Source organism: Filicampus tigris, chromosome 1 (assembly GCF_054856515.1).
Source record: "Filicampus tigris isolate MCC_2025a chromosome 1, RoL_Ftig_1.0, whole genome shotgun sequence".
Taxonomy (NCBI): Eukaryota; Metazoa; Chordata; class Actinopteri; order Syngnathiformes; family Syngnathidae; genus Filicampus; species Filicampus tigris.
In genome coordinates, this window is record NC_141217.1 from 3,270,114 (window position 1) to 3,291,678 (window position 21,565).

The window sequence follows — 21,565 nt, forward strand, 5'->3', positions numbered from 1 at the left end:
CAAACAGGTCCTCCGCAAGGACCAGACAAAGCACAGCTCAAAAGACCCCGATGGTGTATACAAATATTGGCAGGGGTACACATAACTGGTACGCAGGTACGCATGTGCAACAGAAATCACTGATGCGTACCGTCATTTGCGTCACGACGCGCATTTGCGTACCTGTACACACTAGTGGTGCACTGCAACGAATCATCTTTGACCCGTTATCGGTTAGGATCAAGCATCACGGTTCAGGACGGGCACAATCCGCAGAATGGTTGGTGAAAAAACGGTACGTGTTCACATTAAGCCAATGTACGGAGCCCCTAAGGTGACATGGAAGTAAAAAAAAACAAAAAAACTTTGCTTTCCTTCGCAAAGATTTGCATTCCCTCGCAAAAATTGCAAGATAACGCATTTTTTAAATGCATGTTTATGTACTTACGGGTCATTTTCTAGGTAAACAAAAGCAACAAAGGGAGCGTTTTCAGCCATGGGCGAGTTTAATTAAATTGCTTAAAAATTCGCTTGAAATACAAAGACATAAAATCATTTTTTTATATTAAGCACGGTTTCCAAATAAGCGAAAGACATCTGAAGCGAGTGCAAAGCAATATAGGACATCTCTTGACCGCAAGGAGAGTTCCAAGTCCTCCTCTTGCCAGCCGTCTCCGATGTACTGTCGTCTCTCAAACAGCCGCGCATTAGAGGCTAGGCTAGGCTAGCTGTCAAACTGACCTGGAAGTACATAAACATGCATTTAAAACAAAAATGCGTTCCCTCGCGAAAAACTCTGCCTTATCTTGCAAATTTAGCGAGGGAACGCAAATCTTTGCGAGGGAACGTAAAGTTTTTGCGAGGGAATGCAAAGTTGTTGTTTTGTTTTGTTTTTTTTACTTCCATGTCACCTTAGGGGCTCTGTAGCAATGTGAGTAGTCTTCATTCAGCAAAGAAAGTTGAAAAACCTCAAGACGTAAGTCGCATGTACGACATTTTGTACATTTGAAGTTCAATTAAAAAAAAAAAAAAGTAAGTCGCATCTACGAGAGCGTTTAGCATACTCAATGAACACACCGTCTTCCGCAAAGGCTAAATAAAGCTTACCAAATAGTACATTGAGTCATTGATGCCAATGCCTTAGTGAGCTTTTACTTTGAAATTGGCCCGCATGGTGGCGTAATGGCTAACAATGACTTCCATTTTCGACGTTACGGCAGTTTTAACGCTTGCCAAGTTGCCACCAACACTAACGCAATGCTGTGACTAAATCATCAGCTTGTAGCTCGTTGGCTACATCACTGTGGTTGGAGAGAAGCATTGTTTGTGTTTTAATAATGCTGCATTATTACGTTATTGGACCGACAACTCCGAATGTGCTAATCTGGTGCTAACTTTACCGGACTTCCGAAATCATATTCAGTCTCTAATTTAAGATGTGAGCAAACCGCTTGTTAATTACGATGTCATTGTATAATACGGTACAAGTCTCTGGCGTTAGTGGCTAGCAGCTGTTATCATTAGCAATGTTATAATTCTTTTTTTTTTTTTAGCTGGTAGGTCAACAGCTGTTCCTTGTCTTACAGTACTTTTTTTTTGTTGACTTTTTCAATATTGTTGAGATTACTTTGTAATGCGCTGCTGCCTATGTTGAAAGGAAGGTGCCTTAAATTGCACATCTTTTTCATTATGAAAAAAATAAAATAAAAATAAAACTTCACCTTCATTTATTTTATAAACACTTTTGGTCAGTAAACAATTCAAAGAAAACATTCAGCTCAAAATGTCTGGCAGGATACCTTGGAATTTATACACTGTACCACTTACAAAATAAGAGTGTATCCTGCCTTATATTGCGATAAGTTGTGTTCTTAAATCCTAAATGGCCATTTTAGACATTAGGAGTTGATTATTTTTCTTTTATGGACAAAAGTGTTTTATAAATAAATGAAGACAAAGTTCTATTTATCTTTTTTTTTTTTTCGGATCCAAAAAAACGATCCGATATGTGACTCACCAATCCGAACCGTGAATTATGTGATCCGTTTGACCACTACTGAGTACCAAAGACAATCTCCTGGTACTCATGTGAGTACCCCATGAAAAAAATTATGTTCACCCCGGAATATTGGAATGCATTTTCCCTTGCCCAGATGCGGGGCACTGGGGCCCCCTTATGGAGCCAGGCCTGGATGTGCGGCACGATGGCGACCGCCTGGTGGCCAGGCCTGCACCCATGGGGCCTCACCGGCCTCAGTCCAAAAGATCAACATGGTTCCCCCTTCCCATGGGCTCACCACCTGTGGAAGGGGCCATTGGGGTCGGGTGCGATGTGAACTGGGCGGCGGGAGGAGGCAGGGACCTTGGCCGGCCGATCCCCGACTACAGAAGCTGGCTCTAAGAACATGGAAAGTTACCTCTTTGACAGGGAAGGAGTCCGAGCTGGTATGCAAGGTCGAAAAGTTTCGACTATACATAGTTGGGGTCGCCTCTACACATATCTTCGGTTCTGGTACCAGTCCTCTTGAGAGAGGTTGAACTATCTTTCAGTCTGGACTTGCCCACAGAGAGAGGCGTCAAAAGCAGGTGTGTGCATACTTATTGCCTCATGCCTTGGTGCCTGTACATCGGGGTTCAATCCAGTGGACAAGAGCGTCTCCCTCCGCTTTTGGCTTGGCGGACAGTTCCTGACTGTTTTTTTGTTTTTTCCCAATTGTTTTTATTTTCCGAAAAGAAGAAAAAAAAACAATATCTGCATAAATGTAAACATATATGCACACATTCACAAATCAATAAATGAAACAAAGAGGGTCTCCTATAAAAATATTAACTAAATCCAATACATTGTTAGGATCATACAGGAGACATACACATTTTGGCAGTACACAGTCCTCTTAACATTCCCCCCTTCACTTTTTTTCCCATTCTAATTTAAACGTCAAAGACTCGAAAAAAACCAACACAATGTGGCATTTCAGGAGGGGTAAGCACTGCACTGTTTATAGTAGATTGCCAGCAGTAAGTCGATTTGTTACTAGTGAGGGTTGGACTCCGCCAAGGCTGCTCTTTGTCACCGATTCTGTTCATCACGTTTATGGACAGAATTTCTCGGCTTAGCTGAGGTGTTGAGGGCGTCCAGTTTGGTGGTTTCAGAATGACATCACAGCTATTTGCAGATGAAGTAATACTGTTGGCTTCTTCAAGCCGGGATCGTCAACTCTCACTGGAACGGTTCGCAGACAAGTGTGAAGCAGTTGGGATGAAAATCAGCACCTCCAAATCTGAGACCATGGTCCTCAGTCGGAAAAGGGTGGAGTGCTCTCTCCGGGTCGGGGATGAGATCCTGCCCCAAGTGGAGTAGTCAAAGTATCTTGGGGTCTTGTTCACAAGGATGGAGCGGGAGATCGACAAGCGGATCGGTGTAGCGTCTGCAGTAATGCGGCCTCTGTATCAGTCTGTCATGGTGAAGAATTTACTGGTGGATCTACGTTCCTACCCTCACCTTTAGTCACAAGCTATGGGTCGTGACCAAAACAATAAGATACCATATATAAGCGGCCGAAATTAGTTTCCTCAGCAGTGTGTCTGTCCTCTCCCTTAGAGATAAGGTAAGAAGGTTGGTCATCTGAAAGGGGCTCAGAGTCAAGCTGCTGCTCCACCGCATTCAGAAGAGCCAGATGAGGTGGCTCGGGCATTATTAGGAATGCCAACGGGACACTTCCTTGTTGAGGTGTTCCGGGCATGTTCCACTGGAAGGAGGCTAGGCTGGCTTGGGAATGACTCGGGATCCACCAGGACGAGCTGTACGAAGTGGCTAGGAAGAGGGAAGTCTGAGCTTCCCTACTTAAGATGCTGCCCCCACGACCCATCCTCAGGTAAGTGGAATGATGATGATGATGACGATGATGATGATATATAGATGGATAAGGTTATTAATGTAATGGTAATAATCAACCAAACTTACAATTTTAACCACAATACCACTGTAAGATATTAAAAACAACTTTAATTTATATAGTGTCACACTATATACATTATTGTTCTTTTTATTATTATTATTATTAGTTCCTTGCAATCATTTCACCTCTGAGATAGGGCTCAAAAAGGAAATGGAGGATGCCACTCCACCCTCCTCCCCCACTGATCCCTGCTGCTTCCGAGCTGACTGGCCAGCAAGCCAGCCAATGGCATTGGTGCACATTTGCTCAGTCATCAGGCTTGGATATTGAGGCAGGATCTGCTGGTGCTGCTGCTCGCTGTTTGCCTGTGTGATGAAATGAAATGCCAGGATTGGGCTACCTCCCGGGAGAGCCTCTCCATCCTATAATGTGAGCCAGCTAGCAGCTCTGTGGGACCAGGGAGACGCCGCATCCATCAAGGCTCCAGAGAACCGAACGGGAGGAGAGAGACTCTTTTTTTCAAACAGCCTTCTGTGGTGTGAAGAGAGGGGATTGTCGTCATCTCATCCATCCGTTTCCCCTTTCTCTGGCGCCCCCTCCTTGCTCTTCTGCCTCTACACTTGCTCTTCCCCCCCTTTCTGTGTCAGAGGCGCGCGTTGGAATAACAAACCTCCATGTATGACAATTTGTACCTGCATGGATTTGAAGACTCGGAGGCGGTGAGTGTTTGGATGTGCGCGGCTTTGTGCTCACCCGTAGCATAGTCGAAAGGCCTTTGAGCCGACAACATAGTGTGATGATGGGCTCTGCTTAGCCTGGAAGGGGGTTGGGTGGGTGGATGTACGCTTGTGTGCGCGTGTGTGGGTGTGTGTGTCTTTGTGTGTGTGGGTAAGACAGGGTGGCGGTACACATTTGGCAGATGGCCTCTGATGTGTGTCTTCCGTCAATTGTATCTGTGTCCCCACCATGTGTGCTCATGATGTGCGGCTGCTGCTGCAGTCTGACACCATTTAGTGCTCATCACACTGACACTCCAAGAAATGCAGCTAATCCCGTCACCGGGAAGAAGACGGAAAGATGTCGATTGTGACACGGCTCTGCTGGAAATAGATGCGACCGAGCATTTTCCACTCCACCTGAGGCGGCCCGTTGTGTAGGCTCTGCCAGGCTGGAAGAATCACGCATCGTGATGTCATTAAGTGGATTGTGATGTTGATGAGTCACATGCTGAAGCTACTCCATTGGACGAGGGCTCGGATGCTGCAAAGCATCCACGTAGATGAAAAGATGCTTTGCTTCGCGATTTGACACGGAGGGTAAAAACGGTGTGAGGACACACGCATTTATTGGCTTGCTTGTGATCGAGAGACAGAAAATCAAGGCAGCTGGGCCCTCACACTCATTTCCTGCAACTCAACCCCAATCCACTTTAAACTCCACACTCTAGCCTATCTTTTATAAATTTGTACTCGAGCTGAAGTAACCGTTTTGTCTCCTTGAAAAAGCCATTACACAGATGACTTCCCCGGCTGAGTATGCTGTGCTGAACTGATCTTGATGCATAGAATCAGCAGAATATGCCCTTTATTTAATAAAAACAGAGCAAGTCAAGCAAATTCGGCCAGTGGTGTTTGTGTTCTATATTTCACCATTTGGACAATCATGTTATCCTAATGATGCCGCAATCGAGAAGTATGCTTGGATATACTGTACAGAGATGGGTAGCAAGGAAAAAATGCTTCGCCATCAGTCTTGAGACACCATAATGAGCTGAATTCTCCCCCCATCCAGAATGCATTATTGAACTTTCCAAACATCCTTAAATTGCTGACCGTGATTTGCAGACAGCTGAAGCAAGCCTCTGCTTTTGTACATGACATGTTTTCAGGGCTCAGCTGACTCATACACTAGTAGACCATCAGACTCAGATGTCTCTTTGGAGGAGGAGCGTGACGTGCAGGCCCAGGTGCAGAGCCAGAGCCCAAGCCAGAGCCAAGGACCGGGACAGAGCCGACAGGAGCGGGAGCAGCAGGCCACCATCCAGCTGGAGAGAGCCAAGGTAGCCACATGCACATATGCAGTAGGATTGGTATAACTACCGGTAATTCAGGTCCATTTTTAGTCCCAAAGGAATAACGTTACTGTGTCTCCAGACCAAACCTGTAGCGTTTGCTGTGAGGACCAATGTCAGCTACTGTGGCGCTCTGGATGAGGATGTTCCAGTTCCCGCCACAGCCATCTCCTTTGATGCCAAGGACTTTCTCCACATAAAAGAGGTTCTTTTGGACATTTTTTTAGCGAGCTATTATCTAGTCAACATTAGTGCAGAAAAGTGGTGTCAACTTTGGGCCGTGGTTTCCCGTGTTCTGTTTCTAGAAGTTCAATAACGACTGGTGGATCGGACGCTTGGTGAAGGAAGGATGCGAGATCGGCTTCATCCCCAGCCCCCTGAAGCTGGAGAACATCAGGCTCCAGCAGGAGCAGAAAAGAGGACGAGTCCAAGGGTAAGTAGTAGAGGACTATGCTGTACTTTGTTGGATAACATTTGTGGGAATTGGGCTTTCCGTAGTCAGTAGCCTGCGGGTAAAATCTTTTTATTGATTTCTCCAGATGATATGGTATTGCAATTAAACAATGGGAACGTGCCATGTGCAAACATTTAGAATGGCACTAAAAGAAAAAAAACAACTAAACTCAGCATAAATGTAATACTGATATGTGAATACCAGAGCTGGGCATTCTGTCCCAGGGACGGTACGCCGGTACGTCGGTCCGTCCTAGACGGACGGCCATTTTGTGTACAGACAGACGGAGGATGAGAACTCTTTTAAAGAGGACGGACTAAACAAGGACGGAGGTAGGTTTTCGTCTGTCCCTCTAATCGCCCATAATCGGGTCAAGTCCCTGCTGACGTGTTGTGTTGGGTTCTTTTAAAAAGCAAGACTGGCTTGCTAAGCCTGCACAACACTGGAGTGCTTTTTCATGTGTGTTCCCTCCCTGCAGTATTGTTCTCACGGGCATAGTCTGCCCTCTAAATGGCTGCCCATTTCACTGAAGAGGGGAAAAAACACTGAAAGCTTTGACCTGGAAGTGGAAAACGTTCGTTCTCCCCCTAAAATAACGTTGCCTTATTTTGCAATAATTATTTTTCTTGCGAAATAAAAAAAATAAAAAGGGAAAACGTGCAACAAAACCCAATACTATTGTGTTATTACGCAATCTTAAATATTCTCGTGATGTCCCTTGGCTTGCTCCGGTCCGCCTCTTCATGAGCATTATCATTTTCGTCACATCACGACGGTGGTTGCTGACAGCTAAAAACCTGTCTTAGTTAAACAGTTGTAAACAACTCAACGATTTTTGGGGGGGGGGGTGAAGTGGGGGGCAGACCTACGGAATGTAAGGACGGATGCGCTTTAAAGGGACAAGGAAGGGCGGGGTCGGAGGACAATATTTTTTATGAATAAGAACGGAGGGACGAGGACAGAAGGGTACCCAGGTCATGGACGGAGAACAGAGGACAGACTGGAAAAATAGGGTAAATGCCCAGCTCTGGTGAATATCCCAGATAGCAAAATAGGGGTGAATCAATGTTGAAATATGGTTTGGCTTAGCTATTAAATCTACGTTGAGACTTAAAGTAGAAATTATAAAGAAAGCGCAAGGTTGATCAAATGTTGAGTCAATATTTGCTTTTCAACCATCAATCACACAGTATCAATGTTGATTCAACCATCATCTAAACCCGAATCTACATGTACATTTTAGTTGATTTTTTATTTAATCAATGTTAAGGAAACCGTTTTGATTCAACCATCATCTCAACTGATAGTGGCTAAGTCTATCTTTAAGACCCTCAATGATGGTGACTAGACATGGTGTTTGGACATGTGGAGGACAAAATTGCAGAGACTTGAGACAACATGGGAAATACAATGCAGAGTTTATTGAGTCAAACATAGTTGGATGTTCAGTTGAGCAAGATTGAGTTGTCCATGTGCAGTATACGGAGAGTGAATCCAGGGGTTTTCTGGTAGCAGGCGGAGTTCACAGTGCAGGCCGGTTGGCAGGCAGGGTGCAAGGTAATCTGAAAATTCATAAACAAATCAGGGTCAAAAGTCTGGAATTACTTGAGAATGCTCATGAAAGTGGCTGGATGCACCAACTCTAATTCCAGAGTGTTGATCTGGCAACAAGGCGGTGTTTGGCACCAGCTTATACTGTACAGTATATGCCACTGATGATGATTGCACGCACCTGGTGCAAGCACCTGGTCCCGCCACCAATCGTCTGTCCAAACCTGCACAAAGACAACCACACATACAAACACATTTTGCAATTGAAAAAAGTCATGTCCCCCTCAGAATACCTCCCCATCCCACTCCCTCCACTCAAGGAGAAAAAAGAGACGGGCAAACATTGGCCTTTCAAACATTCTAATCCAACCAAAAAACAAGGTAGATTAAACTGCATCTTTTAATCACAAACTTCAGTGCTGACAAAATTTTGTTGAATCAACGTTGGCTGACCATCAACCTTCAACCGTAACCAAAAATCAACCTTCTTAATCCAAATTCAACAGTGATTTAACATATTTTGCCATCTGGGTAAAGACTTCGGTAAGTACCGTACTGTGATTCCAATGAATGCGGTCGCAGTGCAGTATATGTGCTTAGAGAAGTTCAAAAACTACTATCACGTTATAGTTCGCCTCAATTGTATATGCAACGTCCTCCGTTTTCAACGTGGACTATGGCATTTACAGTGAATGGAAATGATCGAAAGATATTTTGTTTTGTTTTGGGTGTTTTTCTTAACGTCCATTGAAGAAAATGTTTCATTTACATTTCCAAAGTTGTTATTGATTTTGAATCTTTATTAAAGTCGAATCAAAGTCGTGTTAAACAGCTGAACACCGCTCTTGGACTTTCTACCGGGCGCAAATCTGTTTATGACTCATGCCTGTTTAGAGCCTGTCCTCTACTCACACAGTCGCTTTCAGCAGCCCTAATAAGAGGTCCCATTACCTTTGTGTGCGCTTTGTCACGTGTGTAATGTGTCTTGAAGGTTATGTCACCCAGCGTTTGTACAGTAACTCATGCACTTCTTCAAGCCTCAAAGTCGACTTTAACGCTAATCTCTGTGGACCCGACTGCTCCAGCGCTCTACTCGCGAGCTTGGTGACTGCCACCAAAGCATCTCAGACAAGCGGACACATTCAAATTCACTGTAGCTGGAATTCCTGGACTGATCCCTTAACATTTCCTCACGCTTTCTCACATTTTCCGCATTAATGCCACGCTGTGTTTCTGTCTCTCTTTATCCCCCTCTTGTGTTTTCCAGTAAGTCTGGAGGAAACTCCTCTTCCAGTGTAGAGGATGAGGTGTCTGCCTCTATCCGACCACTCATATCCTCGGCAGGTGAGCGCATCAGACAGGGGGAGTGGGCCCTAAATAGCCAGCCACCTGCTTAGAGACGAGCCTCCTGAAGCACAAGAGCATAGAATAAGAGCATAAAGCCTTCCCGTTTCTCTGCTTAGAGCCTAAGTTCACTGCCTACGGTTGTTGGTACATTTTCCCATGATGCTCCTCTTCCTCCAGTTGAGGACTGCAGGCGTTCTGAGAGTGGGGCTTACCACAGTGTGAATCCAACGACAAGACTATGAACCCCCCCCCTGAACAGCACTCATGTGATTTTGTGAATATAATAGGAACATAGAAACACCTTTTCTCACATTTTTCTTGATCCTAGTTGATAGTTGGTAGGTTTTCTTTGCTCATGGCACGCAAGGTTTCTGACGGTGACTCCTTCCCAAGCAGCCACTGACGACACTTTCGCTGTCTTCTCTCCCCTCCCACAGGAAAGCAGAAACAGAAAGTGGTAAGTTGGTGAGACCCACTCACGAAGCATCCACAGAGTTCTTGTTGGCCTCCATTGCAGAATGACAGGAGCTTGTGGCGCAGCAGCAAGTGGCCACATATCACACGGAGCGCAATACTTCAGGCTCACTGAAGTATCAAAGTTGTCTTTTTTCACATCCTGAAAAATACAAACCGCAATCAACCAGTTAAATGTCTGTTTGCAGACAACATTGGCATGTTGCTCCTCATCCTTTCATTCTCTTGTTACATTTAAGCCTTGTTTTCATCAATCTTTACAGTTTGATTTTGTTAGTTGATATTGTTGTGAAGGTGACCAAATAACGCATTTGGCACCATTTCCAGTGGTAGGCTACTAAAAGGGTGACAATAGAGACACGGCAGTCCGTACATTGATTATGACAGCGTGTCATAACTTCCAAAAAGAGGGGAATGGGATAGGAAAGCCGCAAAATACCTTTTTTGAAAGACTTTTGTTTTGTTCTCGTTCGAAAAAACAACATGGTAAAGAAATACGGAACATATTGTCAGATGTTCTACATCTTCATTATTATCTCACCTACCTCATAATTGTTGCATCTGTTGGCTAGAACTGGCTAGGGTAGCACACTGTTGTAGAGGTAGCTATAACACAGCTAACCCAATAGAGCCAACACACTTTGGGAAGTGCACTTTAGGGTATGCTATATCATGCTGACTTAAACTGAACTGTACTGCTTGGTGGAAACATGGTTTCAGTGAGTTTGCATCATGCAAGAGAAGCCTGTCATTTTAACAACGGATTGTAATCCACATTCATCCGCTGCCCATTGGAGCTGTCTGATTGTGTTAATTTGGCTCCATTGTCTCACTCGTATTCAGCCGCCTGCCACTGACTATATTTTTGAATTGACAGACGGAGCACATCCCCCCATACGATGTGGTTCCCTCCATGAGACCGGTGGTGCTGGTGGGACCCTCGCTCAAGGGTTATGAGGTGAGCTTGAGAAGACATTATGTTTGCTGTGCTTGAGTGGGCTTTCTCAGAGTACTCTGGATTCCTTCCTTCCTTATGGCACCTTATCATGGTCGTGGGGTTTGTGTGTCCCAATGATCCAAGGAGCAATTGAGGATCCAAGTTGTCTGGTGCTTATGCCCCTGGCAGAGTCACTCATGGCAAACAAGTCCTAAATGAGGGACCAAACAAAGTACGGATCAGAAACCCCCTATGAATAATACGTTATTGGATGACGTCCATTCTGGAGTTGCCCCCGCTCAGAAGCACCAAGCAGGTGACCCCCATCTTAGTGCTTGTACGTTGGGGTTCACCCCAGTGGTCAAGAGGGTTTCCTACCTCTGTCTTCGGGTGGCGGGACTTGTACTGAATATTTGTTTTTTGTTCCCAATATACCAAACAGCATCTTAGAGCACCCAAACTTTTTCCAGTCCGTGGACAGTGTTAGATTAGGCCTCTTTAGCACAAACAATTAGATAGGTGACTTGCACCCTGGCACACATACTTTATATCTAGTCGGAACCAGTTAGACTGTAGAGTCCCACATGGTCACATTGGCCAGGCAGAGCTACCCTCTTGTGTGGGTGTGGTTCATGGAGTATAAGGAATAGGAACAATTTAGTATGGATTAGACCTTCTTCCACATCTTGTAGAATGTATTGTTTCAATCTTCCTGGCACTCATTAAAGAGTTCAACTGAGGGTATGCATAAAATGCATAAAAGGACCGGGCGAGGGCTTCCCTCAGAAACTTCAAGGAGGGTGCTGGAGAGTATTCCACGTGGGCAACGGCAGTGAGACCTGGATGGACGTGATGGCAAAAACAGTCCAACTGACTAGAACTAAAGCAGTGTTCTGTTGTTGGACTCTTGTCACAAATCGGTCATAATGACCCGCGTGTTCAAATGTAAGGGTGTCCATACGTGTGCTTGGTACCAAGACATCATAGGCCGCATTATCAACTTTATGGTTGTGTCATCGGATTTGTGGCCACATGTAGCGGACACTCGGGTGAAGAGAAGGTCTGAACTGTCAACTGGTGGTGCGTTGCGCCAATGGTTGGTGAAGATGCCGGTCCGACCCATGACAGACCTAAATATAATGTGAGGGTCTGCTGGGAATGTCTGGCAGAGTCAGTTTCAACGAAACTTTCACCATGTCCATGGAGGGTAGGGGGCATATCCTCAAATTGAATCAGAGTGGGTCAGGTTCCACACCTCCTTTGTTGAGGTGGCCGAATGTGTGCAAAGGCATTCGACCATGTCTCTTTGGGATTCCTATGCGGGCGGTGCTCCAGGAGTGTATTGGGTATCTGACCTCCTGATACAGGTGATCCTGTCCCCCTGTTTGGTCTGCAGTGCTGGGGAAGTCTGGCCTTCCCTACATGAACTGCTGCAATGGTTACGTGACTCCAGATAATCAGAAAAAAATGGATGAATGGATGGATGGATGAATGGATGGATTAAAAAACAAAAACAGCAGTAATGGCTGCTTTTTAGCAGTTGGCATTGCAAATGCAAAACTCGTCTGTGCAGGTGACTGATATGATGCAGAAAGCACTCTTTGACTTTCTGAAGCACAGATTTGATGGCAGGTAAGACAAATACAATGCTTGCTTTTTTTGTTGTTCTTTTTTCCATCAAGTGGATCTGCAGATAATTTGTCTCACTCTTGCAGGATATCAATCACTCGAGTCACTGCCGATATATCTTTAGCCAAGAGGTCCGTCCTCAACAACCCCAGCAAGAGGGCCATTATAGAGCGGTCCAACACCCGTTCCAGTTTAGGTAAGGAATGACACTTTAAATGCTGCCTAATGGAAACTAGCTGTTGCACAGATAAAGTTCTCTCTTAGCGTCTTCAGCCACTCCTCACTCATGTCTTGTGTCATCAGCTGAAGTGCAAAGTGAGATTGAGCGCATCTTTGAGTTGGCCCGCTCACTGCAGCTGGTCGTGCTGGATGCCGACACCATCAATCACCCAGCCCAACTCCTCAAGACCTCATTGGCTCCTATCATTGTCCATGTCAAAGTTTCTTCGCCAAAGGTAAGCTCCTGCAAGTCCAGTTTAATGGTGGTCATGTCCATCAGCATAAAAAGTTGTATGATAGGTCACTGAAAATGTAGATAGTTGGGACAAATAACATCCACATTCTGATATTTTAAGCAAAATTCCCCAATATAAAGTAAGAGTGCCATGTTAGATAAATGTTTTTCTTCCTTTCCTGAATCTGGAATGAGTGTTTTGCACCACAGTAGCTTGACATGGAGATGGGGCACAGTGACTACCATGATTACTACAAATATCCATTCCGAAATCTTAGTCTGGATAAAATTAGTGCACATTTTTAAGGGTAGTGATTAGTGTTGCACGGGGTACCGGTACCAGTACCATAGGGTGATTTTTTGGGGCATCAGAAACATCTTGATACCATTTTTTTTTAAGCATACATATGCGCAAAGGCGCCGGTCTACCCACGTGAGAAACGCCGTAAGTGTCACGCCTCCTTCTGCGTGTGTGCAAGAGGAAGATGGCCTCAAACGGTGAAGCGCTCGCTGCCCCTCTGCTCCTCGTTGAAAAGCATGACGAAGTGTCAAATGGAACTTTTTTTGCCTACATGGCCGACAGCCATGGCAAGCCGACCCACTTGCCAAAGCCCGTCTAGAAGGCTTGTTTTAAAACTACCGTGGCACGAGGTGGGAACACGTCCAATCTGGCCAAGCACCTCGCTGACCGGCATCCAGAGTTATATGACAGGCTGTGATGCATTTCTAACACTTCCCTCAAAAATAAGTAGAGTGTGAATTATTTTGTTCACAATATGTATAATTTGAGGAGACATTCAAATCGCTTGGAGCGGACAAGAGAAGAGTAGACAGACACGCATGCACACACTCACATACCTCCCACACACACACACACACACTCAAAGCAACATTAGGTTGAGTCATTATCAAGTAAATGAACATATCTGCTTGACCGTAACGGTGCAAATGTATTGTCAATATCAACAATGGATGACATGAAATGCAGTCAAATAGGTCAAGATTAAGGCATGCAATATACAAGCTATGCTTATATAAATGTACAGTATACTGTAAATGCAGATGCAGTAGGCTGTCAGAGGAAAATATTGCTACCCTTGTTTCCCGAGCAAAAAACTTACAAATGGCCAAAGAACTGTCAAAACGTTAGCTCAGACATTATTTTTATGTTCAATAGTGTTTAACAATGTTTGTTATGTGTGCAGATGTTGACAAGTATTTACCAATATTTAAAATATTTTCTGATCAAGTATATCCTAATATTTGAAATTAATTTTAAAAAATTAAAATAATTTGATGTTCTTCTATCAATTTTAATTTTGCTGCTTTTGCTTATTTTAGATTTTTGTCGAGGTACCGGTATCGAGGTACTTTATGCAGGTATAGTATCGAAGGCAAAAATTTGGTATCGTGACAACACTAGTAGTCAGTCAGGACCACCCAGACTGCTGAGGACCAACCAAAAAGCCGCACTAATTTGATCATGGTGACACATTTGTCTGTCCTTGTCCTCCAGGTTCTGCAGAGGCTAGTCAAGTCCAGAGGGAAGTCCCAGAGCAAACACCTGAATGTCCAGCTTGTGGCAGCGGACAAACTTGCTCAATGTCCTCCAGTAGGTGGCCATCTTCGCAACATACATGTTCTGCGTCCATTGCAATGACAATAAGTAATAGCTGTCGAGCGTCGCTTTCCAACAGGAAATGTTCGACATCATCCTAGACGAGAACCAGCTAGAGGACGCCTGCGAGCATCTTGCGGAATACCTTGAGGCCTATTGGAAAGCAACGCATACCTCCATGGCGACGCCCCTTAACCCCTTGCTGGGACGCAACATAGGCCCCAGCACCCTCACAGCGTACCCTACCAGCATCTCTGGACTGCAGGTATGCCGTGTTGACACGTGGTTCTCATTGCTTTGCCACGTAGGACCATTTGTATCATGTCTTACTCGTCCCCATTTCAATAGCAGAGCCAAAGAATGCAACAGAGCAACCACACAGGCGACCATTCTACTGCGAACGAGCGTCGCAACCTGATGACGTCTGAGGAAAACTACCATAATGAACGGGCGCACAAGGGACGCAATCGAATGTCGTCGGGCTCACAGCACAGCCGAGAGGCGCAGGACCCCTACCAGGACTACCAGGACCCCTATCAGGATGCATACAAGCCACACCGCAACCGCAGCTCCCCCGGCAGCTACAGCCATGACTCCCGGCACCGGCTCTGAACCCTGTTGAGTCATCACGGGTGACCAGATGTCCCAGATTCCACCCACAATTAATCGCTGCCACAGAGCCAAGATTGTCCCAATTTTTCCCTATTTTCAGGGGGGTTATTTGTGTATCAAACCTCCAAATCATTCACAAAAATTGAAGTTTAAGTTTCATGATGCCCAGCCAACTATTGGACCTTCTGGCCCACGCTCAGATGACATATATTGCATAGATTGTGCTTGCTGCCATCAGCACGGTGCTGATGTGATGTCACACCAGGTGGGAAGGAGGTCCACTGGGCACAGACCCCTTCCGTAACCATGTAAAAACCCTCTCAACTTTTAGCTTATTGCATGCTAATAGATGATGAACGTCTGCTTCCTTCCTTCCTTTCTTCCTTCCTTCCGTCCTTTCTTTCTTCATAGATCTTTTGTATCTATCCTGGATGTCTGATTTTCTTAATCACTAGCTTGTAGACACGTGGTCTGGGGTGGGCTTGAAAGGGAGTGTATTGGCAATTGTCTAGCCTGCTCCTAGTTGAAAAATTGGTGCTTCACATTCTTGAACTATTTTGGTCATTGAACGTTACTTCTTGAATCGCATAGCTTTAGTGGTTCATTTAGAGGGAAAGAGTCTTGCTGCTCCAAACAGGTCAGAATAAAAAAAAGGGGGAAATCGTGCTCTGCTTCTGTTGTAAACAGTTTAGAAGCTATAATAATGCTATTTGGAGAACTTTTAAAGAGATTCTGCTTGATAAGTTTCTATTTGATAGCATTTAAATGAGAAGTGTGCTTTCTGTTTGGTCTTTCAGTGTAGTTTTAGTGAATTATTTCCTGTGATTGGTTTCGGCTGGGGTTCCTCAGGTCCTTCCCAGACCCGCCCACTTCCATCAGCCAATCAGCTTCCAGCTTGGTCATCTGTATCTTGTTGCATTGTCAGTCCTCTTGCAATTAGCTCCTGGTTTCCTGGCTGCATTATTGCAAATTTTTGACTAGATCTGTTTTCTTCCCATTTGTACATTTGTTGACATTATATTTAATTTCACCTTGACCCTTGCATTCTACAAATCAACCAAAAGATCTTCAGTGAAACATTTAGGGCAAATGATCTGACTTTATATCTGTGTAGCCCACTACATTATCTCCCTAAACTTGCAATGCAACCCAGTACAGCAGCAATTATTTTAGAAAGTGTTTGCACCGCCATTGACAGTGACAGTGTGATTGAACTGACTGAAATAAGGAAGTGCAGATGTAGCTAATAATAATTTTAAGGCACCTTATGTTGTAGTTTTACTGTAAATGTGATTCTTTTTGGGGGGGGGGGGACGCAAGCAATTGGCAGTTTATATATATATATATATACATATATATATATATATTGAATTAGTGACCTCTGTATTTCTAACAAACCTTTCAAAATATGGTACATCTGACATGAAAATGATTAAGGTAGTGCTACAGAACTACTGGTAAATATATCCAAATCGAGAGTAAACAGTAACACAATTAATTACTTTTTAAATGTATTTGAAGTGGCAAGGTCGACTAGGTAGCACGTCCGCCTCACAGTGCAGAGGTCCGGGGTTCGATTCCGGACCCTAGATTTCCTGTGTGGAGTTTGCACGATCCCCCTGTGCCTAGGTGGGTTTTCTCCAGGTACTCCGGTTTCCTCGTACATTCCCAAAACATGCATGATAGGTTAATTGAGCACTATAAATTGTCCCTAAGTGTGATTGTGAGTGTGAATGGTTGTTCGTCTATGTGTGCCCTGTGATTAGTTGGCAACCAGTTCAGGGTGTACCCCGCCAACTGCTTGAAGACTGGGATGGACTCCAGTACGACCGAGACCCTCATGAGGATAAGCGGCTTGCATAATGGATGGCTGGATGTATTTGAATGTTTACTTCACTATTTCAAAATGGCCACGATAAATGTAATGTTTGATGGGACCCAAAATGCGGGAGCTGGTCTCTGATATGCGATATGCTGTGTATGACATGCACTCTTTGGCAGTTTATTCTTCTGGGCATGTGGAGAAAAATGTGCATCAATACAACCGCTGCAGTAGCAGCTTGTTACGAATGCTACTGCAGCTAACAGGACTGGATTGGAACCCTCTGCAAAGAGACTGGAATGCTCACAAATTTAACGGCAGATACCTGATTTATTATGTAATGGAAATAATTAGATGAAGTTGGTGCAGTGGTTCAGAATCCTGACCCTATTGTGTATAGTGATTTGAAAATCAGCTCCCAAATTTGTGCTAGTCTCATAAAGAATAGGGATACAAATAGGTTAGCACATTAAACATCAATATAAAATGGAAGCAGAGCAACTTTATTTGCCTCATCTGCACCATAGTACAGAATAAACCTCTGGTTCATTGAGAGGAACCATTTTCCTTTTAAAATGGTACAAATAAAACGTTCAAGTATGCTACTTGAGTGGACAAGGATGACATTTTAGACCATTCATGTCCCTATGTCCTATTATAATGGGATATACAGTTCAGTACAGCTCTTTTAATTGTAATTAGATGAAATGCTGAACAACACGTAAGGAAAGGCTCCAAAAAATAACATTTATTCCAGTCAAAAAGCAACAGACGTGCATTTCTGGTGGCTTTTTTGTTTGTTTGTTTGTTTGTTTGTTTGTTTTATAACAAATGTACATAGTATTTTAGAGATGCGCCACACAGAGATATACAGTACGTATATGGTTACAAAAGCAAGGTTTCAGTCATGTGCACTTCAAAGCAGCATGCTCTGCATTAAATGAGGATCTTCATGTACTATGCAAACGTAAACTTCATGCTGTGGCCTCTCTGCACCTCCCCTTTTCCACACAGCTTCATCTGGACCATCGAGGGAATCTTGTGTTTATTGTGGATTTGTCTGTGGAAGGTGAAAATCCTCAGCGGCTATTGCGGTATTGCATGCAAAATATACCATTCTAATTTATAAGCAGGAATAAAAGAAAACGATGTGACTTTGGAGGCAGCTGAGTTTGAGGCAGAGCTCCAAGTGACTAAAACATTTTTTTTTCAAAATAAAAGAGCCGTTATAATATTGTCTGTTGTATTTTTTAACAGTTTCAAAACAACAATTCATACTAAATACACTTGATAAATAATAATCTATTAATTTAATTTACAAAGAAAGTCCTGTGATTGGCTGGCAACCAGTTCAGGGTGTCCCACGCCTACTGCCCGAAGACAGCTGGGATAGGCTCCAGCACGCCGCGACCCTTGTAAGGAAAAGCGGTTTGGATAACGGATTGATGGATATAAAGAAAATAAAAAATAAATACACTGATCTACACACCCCTGTTCAATGTTCATATCGGTTCGGTACGTACCACGGTATGGGGGGTCACGGTTCGGTACGGGTTCGGTAAAGCAACATGTCTCAAATGCATAAGACTAGGTTGTGTTTTCTATTCAATTTTAACAGAGAGCAAGTTACAATTCAATTTGCTATAAAGCAAAAAACATTCCTGTTATAAAAGCACAAAATAGAATAAAAACTTGCGCATTAGGGTTGTTCATAAATAATAATAATAATAATAATAATGATAATAAAAATTAAACACAGGAAACCCCCCTTTCTTGTATGGATAGAATGAGGTTGCAGATAAAGTCAGGTAGCACTTGCCAACTAGTAACCTTTAACATAAGTTCTAAGAGTTAGGGCGCAGCAGAGGATAGCTCATGCTCCACCATGGCTCTTGTGCGATTGTATATGCTAATATGCTAATATGAGCCCAGGGTTGAACATTGTAACGGGGCTCCAGCACGTTGAATAAACATTTGAAACCCGGCTCCTCAACTAAAGCTTGGCCATAAGCTTTAGTTGAGGAGCCGATATGTATATGCCGATTGCTTCAGTAATTATGAATATTGTTGGCTCTGTCTGCTTTCACTTCTCCAGGCTGCTTAAAAGTAGCGGGGATAAGTTGTTGGTGTTGAGCGGGTTTGTTTTTTCTACCCCCGGTAACTGTATCGGGGCGATGTTAGCATGTTTGACCCGCAACATACCAAACGGAGGTCCAATAACGCCAACACACAGTTATTGTTAGCTCCATCACTCGCAGCCTTGCAACTCCATCGCCGCCGTACGGAAGCCGAAATGTTCTCGGTTGATTATACTATATATACATTACACTATACAAACAGATCCGGGTCACTGATGGTGTAGTAGTACACACGCTTGAGTTGTGTGCGGGCAGCGTGGGATTGGTTCCCACTCAGTGACGGTGTCTGTGTGTGTGCCCTGCGACTGGCTTGTGACCAGTTCGGGGTGTAGTCTGCCTTTCGCCCAGTGTCAGCTGGGATAGGCTCCAGCACCTCCCCGCGACCCTGTACAGAAGGGGTGTCAAAGTCAAATGGAGGAAGGGCCAAATAAAAAATTTTGCGACAAGCCGATGGCCGGACTGATAGAATGTTTATTGAAATTTTCTAAAATGTCCAGATCGGATTGGGTCCTTCGCGCCTGCTGATGATGTCACGCTTTATATTTCTGTAATATATTTCTTTGCTTCTATGTTTGTCACCCCCCTGGCTGTTGTGTTTTTATCTTCGTAGTTACTAAATAAAAAATAAAATAAAGTACATTACTGCTACTTTTGCGAGGCAGCTCGTACATCACTTCCGTTTGCGTTTCTCCTGCCAAACTGGAAACAAATTTCTGGTTGACTCAGGCTGCAAGATTGTATGAACTGTACATAATTTGAAGAAAAACGGAGAGGATCATATGATTGGTATGATGTCTCCAGCTTACTCTATTTTAGAGTGGCAAGGTGAGGATGTGGGTGCTTCTGTCAGAGAACACGGGCCCGTATTCCACTTGGCACTTTTATTTATTGTGGTCTGCAACAACACAGACAAAGAATAACCTAGCACCATCATCCAATGCATATCCATTAGTTAACAATATGCCTAAACATTACAATTCACTGTATTAAGAAATTAAACAACCAAACAATACATACAATACACATTCACACTTTTCATCACTAGAATAGTAAGCATACTAGCCGAAATAACTAACTTGTGCTCATCAACGTGATCACTCACGAGAACATATCTAGGCTATCATGTACAGCAGTTACTTGACACGAACCTAAATTATTAAACTCGCCTTTTAACATTTACACTCAACAAACGTCTTGAAACACGGGAAATCTGCAATTACTGAGTTGGCTGGCACGAACAAATAACTAGCTATGTGTCAAAAAAGGAAAAAGAAAAGAAAGCAAGTCTCTCGCTATCAACACTTAGCGCTCGAGGAGCGTTCAACTCCTGCTTACAGTGTGGGACATCTCAGCCCATCGAAACATCGAATGAATTTATCAAATGCCAAAAATTACTAATAATAAAACCACGTGAGATTTCTCACATGAAGTATTTCTTAACAAAGTGTGTTTTACTCCAAATAACTTTTCACCACAATCCGATTCTGAAAGCCACGAAAAGTGACGTGAAGTCTTCAGTCGGCACGTAGACGACCGAAGTAGCGGTAATATTTGTTATAACAACAGCCAGGGGGTGGCAAACATAGATGCAAAGAAATATATTACAGAAATAGAGGAACGAATTGGGTTATCTGTGTTGTGGTCGAATTTGTGTCTTGCCAAATTGTTTTGTTTCCGAGATTAATGAATGCATCGTGCGGCTCCGCTGGGTGGGAGAGCATATGAGCGAGAGTAGCGGAGAACGAAGAGGAGAGCCGTTGCTCTTATTTGACTGAACGGGTGTCATACTGTATTGGCGTCGGCTGCGGCGCACAGTAGACGGTTGGACTAATAAAAACGTGATAATTAAACTACCTCTGTGTTCTTGGGAGACGCTACAATATATTTTAAAGCGTGACGTCATCGGCAGGCGCGGAGGACTCGATCACATCTGCTACCCACACCGGCTTGCTGCGGGCCGGATCTAATAATAAAGAAATATCAACCCTGGGGCCGTAGAAAACCTTCTCGCGGGCCAAATGTGGCCCGCGGGGTTTGACTTTGACATAGGTGCTGTACAGGATAAGCGGTTTGGAAGATGACACATGACACACTATACATGCAGCTGATTTGTATAGTGGTCTCCTCCAACTCCATGCTTTCTCCCGCACACACCATTTTTCTTCTACATTTGTTTTGATCAATTTCTTCTTAAAACAACAAATGCGGCGACCGCTTGGTCTCAGGCGTTGACTTTTTTTTTTTTTTTTTTTAATTTACCGTAGGTATTCGTCGTTTGACCGAAACGTGAAGCCGTACCGAGACACAGTAAGACAGGCACTCAAGTCACAGAGCGTGGCTGGTCACACTTGTAGAAAACAGTTTGGCGCTTTACATTTTTCCTCGTCATTCATTGTTGTCAGACAGGAGGAGTAGGGCCAAACGCCATAAAAAAAGACAGAAAATGGTGGAAATGGCTTACCTCTTCAATGCATGCAGTGGCCGGCAAGGGATTGGGATTGTCATCTGTGGGACTATATCGCCCCCAACAAAATGTTTACGACATAAGAAGTCGAAAGGCTTCACCTTGCTGGTGTTAAA

At 44.0% G+C, this 21,565-nt stretch overlaps 1 protein-coding gene and 1 long non-coding RNA gene across 5 annotated transcripts in view; one reads left to right on the forward strand and one right to left on the reverse strand.

Annotated features, from left to right (window-relative positions):
• The window catches only part of LOC147152510 (voltage-dependent L-type calcium channel subunit beta-4-like), a 30,747-nt gene extending 12,666 nt beyond the window's left edge, over positions 1-18,081 (forward strand). Inside the window, exons 1-13 of one of the 4 annotated variants that reach the window (XM_086047650.1) lie at positions 4,163-4,597; positions 5,767-5,937; positions 6,032-6,154; positions 6,255-6,382; positions 9,222-9,298; positions 9,739-9,758; positions 10,653-10,733; positions 12,286-12,344; positions 12,428-12,537; positions 12,645-12,796; positions 14,312-14,407; positions 14,493-14,678; positions 14,765-18,081. In XM_086047650.1, the coding sequence (XP_085903776.1) occupies positions 4,553-4,597; positions 5,767-5,937; positions 6,032-6,154; positions 6,255-6,382; positions 9,222-9,298; positions 9,739-9,758; positions 10,653-10,733; positions 12,286-12,344; positions 12,428-12,537; positions 12,645-12,796; positions 14,312-14,407; positions 14,493-14,678; positions 14,765-15,025 (1,509 nt within the window). In that variant the 5' untranslated portion in view covers positions 4,163-4,552 and the 3' untranslated portion in view covers positions 15,026-18,081. Of the gene's footprint in view, positions 1-4,162; positions 4,598-5,766; positions 5,938-6,031; positions 6,155-6,254; positions 6,383-9,221; positions 9,299-9,738; positions 9,759-10,652; positions 10,734-12,285; positions 12,345-12,427; positions 12,538-12,644; positions 12,797-14,311; positions 14,408-14,492; positions 14,679-14,761 lie in introns of those variants that run through there. The other 3 variants (XM_086047643.1, XM_086047635.1, XM_086047627.1) reach the window with 3 other exon arrangements.
• Positions 7,851-9,761, reverse strand: LOC147152511 (uncharacterized). The gene is made up of 3 exons (XR_015089031.1): positions 9,613-9,761; positions 8,136-8,178; positions 7,851-7,965 (listed from the first exon to the last, which is right to left on the reverse strand). It is a non-coding gene; the product is annotated as an uncharacterized LOC147152511 (long non-coding RNA).
• Positions 18,082-21,565: the final 3,484 nt, after the last annotated feature.